At 43.5% G+C, this 10860-nt stretch overlaps 1 protein-coding gene across 2 annotated transcripts in view; it reads left to right on the top strand.

The window, feature by feature from the left end:
* The window catches only part of Ptprb (protein tyrosine phosphatase, receptor type B), a 113776-nt gene extending 103495 nt beyond the window's left edge, over window positions 1-10281 (top strand). For both annotated transcript variants that reach the window (XM_013350347.2, XM_005358042.3), the window contains 2 exons: window positions 1612-1732; window positions 4669-10281. In XM_013350347.2, coding sequence (XP_013205801.1) covers window positions 1612-1732; window positions 4669-4691 — 144 coding nt within the window. In that variant the 3' untranslated portion in view covers window positions 4692-10281. The remainder of the gene's footprint in view (window positions 1-1611; window positions 1733-4668) is intronic.
* Window positions 10282-10860: the final 579 nt, after the last annotated feature.

Raw genomic sequence — 10860 nt, 5'->3', positions numbered from 1 at the left:
CGTGATCCTAGCTTTCTTGTACCTTGAGATCTTGGGATACAAAGGGACATGGGGCATCTGAATTTTTGGTGACTATATCAAACCATGAGGTGATCATTATAATTTTTGGTGAATATATCAAATCAAACCAGGAGGCTATCTAAATGAAGAGGCAATAGGGGGACTTGCAAACATCTCCCTCTGTTTATCTTTCTGCCTTGGGGCAGATTTGCAGCCTAACTCAGGCTGACCCTTTGATACAGCAAAACCTTGTTGAGAGAGACTAGTCGGATATTCTGACTGCTCACTTGAGAAGAAACGCTGGGGTATTATGAGATCACGTGACTCGGGTTCCATGTAAGAGACTATCGTGAGGGTCCCCTGTACAACCTGTATTTTAGCCACACTGGACACCCCACTCACTTCACGATGTCTTTGTCTTTCAAGGTCACTTTTTCTTTGTATTTTGATATTTTCTTCCTCCAAATGCTATCAAGAGCTTCCTGCTGTGTGAACCTTTATAAACAACTCTAGTTCATCATCTTCTAGGTATTGGATACATGTCATGTCTGCCCTTCAGCTAAACATTGCTCTCAAGAATCATGAACCGAATGGCTATACATATAATATCATAAATCTTACATAAAGCTACAAAGATTGATGGAATTAAATGAAATGGAATATGTCAATGCTCAGCCAGGGCTTCCCCAATTAGAAAAAAAAATCTTATGTGACTTGAGGCTTATATTTTTTTTCTATTTTTCATTAAGAATTAAGTGGGGCTAGAGTAACAACTTGATGATTTTTGAAGTAATCAGTTTTTGAAGGGCCATCCTATTGGGAAAAGAGAAGTTGATATTTAAGACAAGGCAAATTAATACAGAATAATTAGTTTCAAAGCCCACGGTGGATCACTGTTGAAAAATTTATTGCTAAGTTATGGCCCGGGTATAACAGAGTTCCTTCACGGCTTACCTCTTTCACACACAAGCAATTTAATTAAAAATCGGAGTTCTGTGGAGCTCGAGAGATGGCCCAGCAGTCAGGAGTGCCAACTACTCCTTCAGAAGACCCGGGTTTGGTTCCCAGCGCCTACATGGATGTTAACACCCTGTAACTACAGTTCCAGGGAACCAACCCTGTCTTCTGGCCCCCGAGGGCTCCTGCATATACATGTGCACATAAGCTCAAGCACATGCACACACATAAAGATAATCAGCCAGTTTTCCAAAGGTCAAGGCGTCTGAAGACCAAGTAGAACCTGTGAGAAGGAAAGCAAAGGATAGGTCCTTCTTCTGGAGCAAGTCTTGCTCATGGTTGGTTTCTGTGACGTCCTTGGTGAGCTGGTACTACAGCTTGGAGTTAGAGCTCTTAAGTCATATGTGTATGGCCCTGACTTCAGGTCCTAGCACCACAAAAGACCAAAAGCAGAGGAGGGCAGAGGATGTAGCTCAGTTAGAGAGTTCTTGCCCAGCTTGCAAAAAACCGTGAGTTCATTCTTCAGCCTGGGGTCAAACTGGGTGTGAGGAGCCAGGCCTTTGTTCCCAGCACTAGAGAGACAAGTCGGGGAAGATTGAGAGTTCAAGGTCAACCCTGACTACTTCCTCTTCTGTGTTCTCTGACTTTCCACAGTGTCAGTACATCTATCTGCATCAGTGTGTGAGGGACGTCCTCAGAGCAAGGAAACTGCGGAACGAGCAAGAAAACCCCCTGTTTCCAATCTACGAAAATGTGAACCCAGAATACCATAGAGGTAAGAGTTAACCTCGCTGGCTTTTAGATCACCTGTCCTGAAGTTCATTTTTCGAGATGCACTCAGTCTGGAAACTCATACTAGCTCAGTGCTCCTCCAGCTTGAACCTCCCATTACTTCTTCTATCCAAAAGATGCTCCCAAAGTAGCAACAGAGAGGAGAGGCAGAACAGAGAGGGCTACCACACTAGACCAGAAACTTAGTATGCTAACAATGTTTTCATCGCTGCCATGATACCCGGGGCTCACACATGGCCAGCGAATGCTCTGTCAATGATCTGCACCGCAGACTCTCAGCCTCTGCCTGCCTACAGAGTGCTCTCTACAAAAGAGTCCCTTGAACATTTCTTTTGTAAGGGATAAGACTGACCGTGGAGGAAGAACGCACTGAAACCATAACTGGAATCGATAACAAAGTTGTTGCGGTGAAGAATTCAGCATCTGGGTTTTCAGTGTCTCTCACATGTTCCCATCTGTGACTGAGTATTTTTCCTCCCTTCTTAAGTAGACAGAATATACTTTGTGCATAAAGCCTTTCCAGTTTCAGGTCGGAGGGAAAACCAGTGATACAACAGAGGATTACACTAGTTGGCTTGGCGTTACCATAGCAAAACACGGGAGGTGGATGACTTTACCCAGCAGAAACTTCATTTAGCTCACACGTTTGGAGACTCAAGGGCATGACTTGTGTGCCAGCTCAGCTCTGGTGAGGACCTCATGGTGAACAGTGGGCAGCAAGGTCAGGAGTGCCAGCTGGGGTAAATGGCCAAATCTCAAGCCAAGAGACAACTGGGAGAGGCAAGACCAAGTCATCCCCTAAGAGCTTCCTTCCAGAGACTTACCATCTTCCAAAGGTTTCTAGCACTGTCACCCTGCAGACCAAGCATTTGACTATAATGGACCTGTGAAACAGATGTCGTATTCAAGTCATAGCAGGGACTAGTTACACTAAAGCACTTTGACTTACAATAAATAGCACAGCGCTGTCATTAAGAACAGGTTCTTTTGTTTTGTTGTGTGAGGTGAAGGCTATGCTGCCTAGATTGACCTTGGAGTCCTATGCCCAATCATTCCTTCTACCTCAGCCTTGCCATTAGCAAGATTAGGGGTACATTCCGTCACACCTGGCTTCAGTAGTATCACAAGGTGAATACCCTTACAAGAAGCTTGTCATGGTTGCTGTAACGAAATACTTGAGACTAGATACTTTATACAGATTAGAGGCTTGGGCTAGGATGTAGCTCAGGGGTAGAGCTCATGCTTAGTAGACATAAGCACAAAGATAAAAAAAATAAGAGAAAAAAATGGAGCCCATGAGAAGGCTAACCTCATGCATTTGGCCTTTGATAGGGTCCAGCAGCTAGTCATTATTACATTAGATGATAATGATGATGATGATGATGGTGATGATGATAAGTGTGTGTGGGGGGAGATCATGAAGTGAGGGAGAAACCGGGGAACTAGAAAGGAACATTCTTGATCTTTGATAACAACTGTGAAAACTAAGCCACCAACAATGTCTCTGTGATCTCTGTGACAGTCTCCTCTCACTTCCTACAGGTCCCCTCACTTTCCAGGATCATCATGCTAGAGACCAAATGGAGTGACAAACCATAGCTTAACCACGGCACAAGTTAGGAAATGCAGAATATAAAACAACCAGGAGCAGCGACTATAGAAACAAAAAAATAAACGGGCAGAAATCCGACAGTCAGATTAGTATTCTCTGAACAATAGACAATCAGTTAATGTTATTCTATTATTTTATAAATCATCTAGGACAAGAATGAAATATCTTTCAAATAAAAAATTCAAGAGTAAAAAAAATTACAAACTTGATTAGGCATACTTTCATCAAGGGATAATTAACAGGCAAGAAGAGACTTCCAGCCCTCTGGCCCACTGCTAAGGCCAAAGGTACCATACAGTGTGGTGCTAGATGGGGAGGGGTCTTATAGACCTAGGTTCCTTGCCAAGAGACCTTTCTCTTGGCAGACATGCCTTCTGCCCTGCCTTCTCTGTTTGAGCTGACAGTGTCAATTCGGTTGAGATCTTCTAAGGTTTACTTGGTTCTCAGCATTCTCCATTCCTGCCCACCTCCCTACCCTCCTCCACCCTCGGCAGCCATCATGTTATTTAGTGAGCTGTAAAGCACCAAACAGAGAGTTACTTAGGGGAGTGCTTTGTAAATCAGATAATCTTTTGTGTTGTAAATAATAACCCCCTAATTTATCCGGTGAAGTAAATTAAGGCTTTTTGCATGTCAGTTTCTCTAAGAAACTCGGGGTGGTGGGGTAAGATCTTAGGGGTTTTGTCTTGTGTTAACTTGTCTGAGAATCCTTTTAAAACTAATCTTGGATGTGCCTAAAAGAAGCTAGCTCTGGGTGCTGCGAAACAGATAACCACCATCCTAAAGGCCGTGATTCTGAAGGCACCTCTGGAACTGTCTAGTGTTGAGAAGCTATAGAACCCGGCCAAGTTACTCTGCCTCTGGGCCTGTGGCTCCCCCTGTTCCTCAGAGGCAGGACGGGGGGGGGGGGGGGGGGGGGGCTCAGGAGTCATTTCCAAGTCCAGGAATCTGCGTTTCTAAACGGGGTGGGCTGGCCCCAAGGCGAGGCTCTATCCTGAATTGCATGGCTTGGAACTTTAGCGACATCCACCAGGGTCTTCTGGGTATAAATGTCATACACAGGGTAGCAGGGACAGTCCTACTATGTCCCTCTACAGCAATGGTTCCCAACCTCCTCATGCTGGGACCCTTTCAGGTGTTGTGGTGACCCCCCAACCATAAGATTATTTTTGTCGCTGCTGCATAGCTGTAATTTTGCAACTGTTATGAAGGGTAATATTTTTGGAGACACGTTTGTCAAACAGCCATGACCCAAAGGTTGAGAACCACTGCTTTACAATCTCTGACCACACTATTTTCGCTTCCAGATGCAATCTATTCGAGACATTAAGGATGTACCGAAGATGCCCTGGATAAAAGTTTTTCACTGTGTGACTTTTCAACGCCAGACCTTTGCTTCATGGCCTGCGGAGGTGCCAGCTATTTCTTGTGGATACTGTGTATAATTTATTAATCGGGAGAATGTTAAAGAATTTATGTAATTTAAAGGTAACAGATATTATTGTACATACTTGTATTTTGTAGTTCCTCCTGTAAATATGTATTTTTCATAATGTTTAATATTAAGCTTTATATAATACTATTTTTTCCACACTGAAGTGTTCATGACTTGTTCTGCATAAACTGATTCACCCCTGTATGACAGGACCACTGGCCAAATGCGTGCAGAGAAGGCTGCAAGGACAATCCCTGGGGCCGGGTTGTTTGCCTGCCTTGATGCCCACTGGGTGAGCAAAGGGCCGAGCTGGAAAGAGCATAGCATAAGGCCAGCTTTGCCAAGCTGCTGTTTTATTAACGAAGCCTGGGGTCTAAAGACTCTGACAGTCAGAGAAAGAGTAGGGCCGTGGCTACACCTTGGTGGTAGAGCATATGCCAAGAAATTCAAAATAAATTTAAAAACTGAAGGCTAGGCAGCCCCAAAGCGGAGCTGGGTGTGTGATCTAAACCGGAAGCTGTCGATAGGAATCTGTCCAGGGTTACAAGCCGTGGTCGGCTCAAGGACCGTGACACTTGCAGTGACTGCGGGGCTGGGGACTCCGGTAGAAAAGGACAGTAACAGATGAGATAAATACCTAACGCTAGCAATGCCAGCTGTCCCTCCGACTGGAGCCTCCTGCACAAAGCGGGGCGCGTCCCTGTAGCGTTCAGACTTGGTTTTCCTTGGGAAAGAGCTAAGGTGGTTGGTCACGCCCCTGACCCAAGAAAGCATGATATACCAACATCTTCTTAAGTCTGCTGAAGCAGTAAGATTTTACCACACATCCTACCAATTTTATCTTTAAATCTGTGCCATATGTTGACTGTAAAAATTCCAGTGACTCAGAAAGTGGACATTGAGCAACTTAATACCCAGTTCCTAGATCTTTTCTGAGAAAAAAACCCAGAAAGAATTCTCGTGGTTGCCTGAGTGAGAAGCCACATTTGTTGATTTCAGGGCTTCATTTGCAGAAACATCACGTTTCTCTTGAGCATATGTGGTTTTGCTACAAATCATCAACTCCCATAACAAAAATGGATATAATTGGCCTAACAATTGAAGATAGCTAACTATACCAAAAATCATTGCAAATTTAGCTTGTAAATATACTAGGATATTCCTAATTCCATAACTCCATACCCATCTGGAGATGTCTTTTGGGGTACCTGAAGTGTATAGAAATAGAGGAACAGTTCCTAAGGGTCCCTGTGAGCAGCAGTGAGGATTCAGTCTTCACAGTGTGTCTGTGCGCTGTGCCCTTGGGAAAATGACACCGTTAGGCTCTGATCCTGTATCCAGGGACTCATCAGACCTTCTGGAGAGAAAAAAGAGGAGCAGGGGCGTAAGCTTGGAGATGTGTAACTAAGGAGAAAATGGAGGTCAGACATGGTTTTGGTGTGGCATCTGTTAGGGATCATTTTTCTTAGAAGAGAAAGGAAAGTCGGGCTGAAGGGGCTGCTGGGAGGTAGCATGCTTGTGTGACCATCCAGAGCTCCCACCCTCCCCGCTCAAGCAAGGAAAACAAAACAGAGCTGTAAGCCGATGTTGCTTGATGCATAGCAAGCTGGTAACCCGGAAAGAGACATTCATTCGTTTCAGCTTTTCGTTCACTGAGAAAAGTCCCAGCAAGTGCTTGGAACCTCTTCGGTGCTGTTCCAAAACCTGTTTCCTTGTCAGCAAAGAGAACGTACGACAGTGAGATGAGCATTGTCACTGTGTTGACTGGAACTTACTAGAGAGCCCAGGCGAGGAGACGAGGGCACAGTGGTCACCTTCCGTAAGGTGCCTGCCGGCAAGGGCTGAAGCCGTTTCAATCTCAAGCCACTAGACGCGGAAGAGAAAGTAATTAAAATTGCACAAACCAAGCATTAGAGCCACAAAACACCTGCACACCTGTGACCATAAATGACACTCCTACCCTCAAAGCATTTTGGGGAGAATCAGAAATGAATCCAGCCACCCAACCAGGGAAATCATACATTCTTGTCACCTATTCCGGGAAGCCCTGATTCCTCCTTCTCAAGACTAGTTTAACCCCCCCCCCCCCACACACACACACACACACCTAGCAACAAACATTTTTTTGTTTCTCTCTCTTCGGAAGATGAAATACAAATCCAGTTGATCTGTTCATCGACTGTAGCAGTCTGGGCCAGAACGGAAACGTAGCTACTGGTAAATTAGTATTTTGCCTGGCGTGTGAGAGGCCCTGGGCTTAATCTCAGGTACCACAAAATAAGCCAGGAGAGGAAAGAAAAGGTTTCTTTGCCGTTCGCTCCGTCGGATGCATCTCCCCTTAATTGCATCGTGTGGCTGTGTCTCCTGAAAGCACTCCACTTCCTGCCTTGGCGGGCATCCTGTCTGCACCTGACGGTGGCTCTTTAATCAGCAAGGCTTCAAAGCCCTTCAAGGCTATCGAATCCTGAGAGAGTCTGTTCTGCATCCTAATAATTATTTACCCAGGTTCCTTATAATTAACTCCTTTAATCTCTTCACATTAAATCAATTTTACATCATCAATCTGCTTTTCTCTGGAAAGCTGCCAACTCTTCAGGTTTTCAGAGCTGCATCTTCCTCTCTGGGCTTGCAAATGTTCATCTCGAGGAAGTTCCCACCGGTCAGTGGCCAAGTTCCACTTCTCCGCCGCTTGCCCCTTCTTCCTATCGAAGAGCACCTGTGCCAGTGGGATGTGATTTTTATCGTCTGTTCATCTCATCGTCTTTCATTCATTGCTAACATTCCATGAGCTCAGCATTATAGAAGAGTGATTAAGACTTAATTTTTTTCAACATCAAAATGGCAACAATACAGCGATTTGGGGTCAGTTATATTTAGGAGGCTCTGTAATTAATTTTGTTATTACCTCTTGGAAGAAGGCCCAAAATTGATAAGAGAAAATAATATGAAATGATTCAACAGATGTCCAACAACACAAAAATAGGGCTCGTATGTTCTACTTCACGCTGCTTCTCTTATCTTGGTGTTAAGGATCTAACTTCTCGTATTTAACACTTTCTGCTCCCTTTGCAAAAAAAAAAAAAAAATCCCAGAATGTTCTGCCATGTACTAAATTCTTGATCAGTTAATTAATGGGCATTTTGGAAGGTTGAATCCTTGAAGCTACTAGATCTGTATATTTTCCTTCAAGTCCCAGTCATGGAACACACTAGAATTTTTGTTCATACAAAGCTGCCCAGACCAAAGCTGACCACGCAACAATAACAAGTAATTAGTTGCTTGGTTATAGAAACAGTTCAGAGGTTTTCCAAGTTCTGTTTAACTGAAAAAAAAAAATGGCTATAGTCAGCCAGACGAGAGCGGTAAGAAGACACGAACAGTCCCAGCTCACCAGCTCTCTTGCCTGAGGAGTCGGCAGAGAAATAGCACGGCAGCTTGAGTGAGTGCCCCGTTACCACTCCAAAGATGTTTAATCCAAGCTTCAAAAATGTGTCCAGTGTTGAAAGAATGTTTTACAGAAAAAAAAAATTTAAACCACGACTGCAGAGAGGAAGTAAAATGATGCAAGGAAAGGAAACTATTGGAGAGGAGATGAGCGAAGCTGACATCAGAGGAAAGGAAACTATTGGAGAGGAGATGAGCGAAGCTGACATCAGAAAGACAGAATGGCATGTCTGCCTTCTCGGGGCCGTTCTTTGAAATTACCATCATGTGTTTATTTCTATTAAAGCAGATAGATTGGCCATCCCTAAGCCCCCGATCTAACACTCAAGATGCTCCAGAGTCCAAGGCATTTGTGAGCACTGACATGACACAGTAGGACGTTCTACAACTGACCTTGCATGATGCTTCAGTCAGAACACAGGCACATTATACAGTCAGCTTCATATCCAGGGCATATGAGGGGCAGAAATGAGTTTCCTTGTTAGGCATCGGATCCATCCTCAATATTCAAATCACAGTTATTAAAATATTCCAAACTTATTTTTAAAATCAAGCAGATTCCGATCGCCAGCATTTCGGGTAAGGGATCTTTGTCCCGTCTTGCTACTGTTGAGATTCTTTGGGATCATGTCGGTCAGGCTATTTAGCAGATTTGGCAATTGAATTGGTTCATTTGGTTTTTAACTAACCAGGTGTGTGACTCAGTTTCCAGGATCTCTCACTGCAGATACACAGACAGCACCTTAGCGTCTTATAGTACAGGGTAACTTTGAGAGTGTTTGGCCATTGCAATGAAGATTCAGGGTGACAGTCAATGCAGCTGTGATAACAACAGCAACAACAACCACAAAACCTGTTCAAATGTATTCAACAGTGAAAACATTTCTGGCTGAAAGAACACTTCACTTGTATAGAGGCTTCCTTGGAATAAATGTATGCGTTTTATTTTTGTATAGATTGTCTATATAGATAACATTGATTAAATAAGGAAATTATTGGTGGATGCTCCCAAAGAAGAGGTTTATGTCATGGAAGTAAAAGATATATTGAAAGATTTACCAAAGATTATTTTTAACCTATATGCCAATGCACTTGATCTTATATAAGACACCAAAGTAAGTCTTTCAAAACTGTGAATTATGTCAGACAAATGTAAGGTGTCCCTTCTTAGAAAAGTCACAAGAAGGATTTGTTTGGGCTGTTTTCTGCCTCAAGTAATTTCTTTTAAGGAATGCCATCCTTGCCCCCAACAGCCAGCTTTTCCGTTACATCTGCGATGTATTTTGGTAGCTATGTGTGTAACTAAGCGTTGCATCGAGAAAGGAGCACCTTTGCTTGTGGCTTTGGAAATCTAGCAGAGACGACCAGCCTCCATCAGCCGGCTAGTGGGAAGGTCTAGACCAAAGCTAAGCGTCTTTCTGGTCTCTACCATACTGACAAGAGAAGGCACCAATGCCCCCACTTAAAGAGCACTTCGTCCTGCCCAGTGTTTGTGAGGCTTCAAAATTCTCAGGCTTATAAATTCTCCAAGAACAAAGAGCACGTTTGTCTCCTCAACTTCTGCTGTGTAGAGAATAGTTCACAGCTCATACATACCCAGCATGCACCGTTCAGAGCAGAAGTTGCTCCTAGCTGTGTGCTTTGGATGTTAGATCATGCCTGCTAATCCTAGAGTCCACAGAAGAGAGTGGAGCTAGCTGCTTCTTCATCTGTGTGAAGCATAATATATAATGTAAATATATCCAGCAGCTGAACTTATTATGTTCTATAATAGAGCACTTTCATGGTTTCAAAATCATTTACATGTTCTCTGCAAATCTAGTTAAGATGGCAATAAATCTATTTTTTCATACCCTAGCATCTACCCACACTATTGCATTTGTAACCAACGTTGTTTGAACAAAGAACCTCACTGGCCTTTCTATTTAAATGATGTATGTGCTTAATATATTTTAAATTTTGTAATTGTGGTTAAAAGAATCTATATGGAATCTTGCACACACCCTCACCAATGTAGGAATAAACCTGTTGCCTGTTGGAAGTGAGTGTCCTGTCTTCTAATTGACTGCTCCCTGCTTCTCACTTTGGATCCTCCCCTGCTCCAGAAAAAGGCCAGAAGTGGCTGTTTCTAAATTGGAAAACCCTTCCAGGCCATCATCATGATGTCTGTGGCTGTCTTAACTGGTGTTCCTGGAGCTGTAGTGGGGACCTGGTTTCCCTGAGGCACTGTGAACACATATAATGGGCTCTGAGGTTGGCTGTCTCTGCCTGGATGTTTGTCTTCACTTCTGTATGTAGTTCATTAGTAGCCACAAATGTCAGCCATGACCAATAACACTGGTGCCAGCCTCGGCAGGTGTGACTGGGAGCCCTCGGGAGACGCCACACATCAGTGGTCAGTGTGGCATTAACTAAGGAGTCGCCCTGCTGACTTCTGGAATCCTGAGTTTGCCCTTGCGCCTCTTTTACATTTCAGTGGAAAGATCAGTTTCTTTCACGGTTTCTGAATTTAGTTGGTTTTTTTGTTTTGTTTTGTTTCATTGTATTTTGTAACATCTAAAAGCCTTCATTTTTTTTTAAAAAAAAAGCATAACAACAGATTCACATTTCAGACTATTAA

The sequence above is a fragment of the Microtus ochrogaster genome, chromosome 24, assembly GCF_000317375.1.
Source record: "Microtus ochrogaster isolate Prairie Vole_2 chromosome 24, MicOch1.0, whole genome shotgun sequence".
Taxonomy (NCBI): Eukaryota; Metazoa; Chordata; class Mammalia; order Rodentia; family Cricetidae; genus Microtus; species Microtus ochrogaster.
Note: the sequence above shows the minus strand (reverse complement) of the source record. Positions and strands in the feature narration are given on the sequence as shown.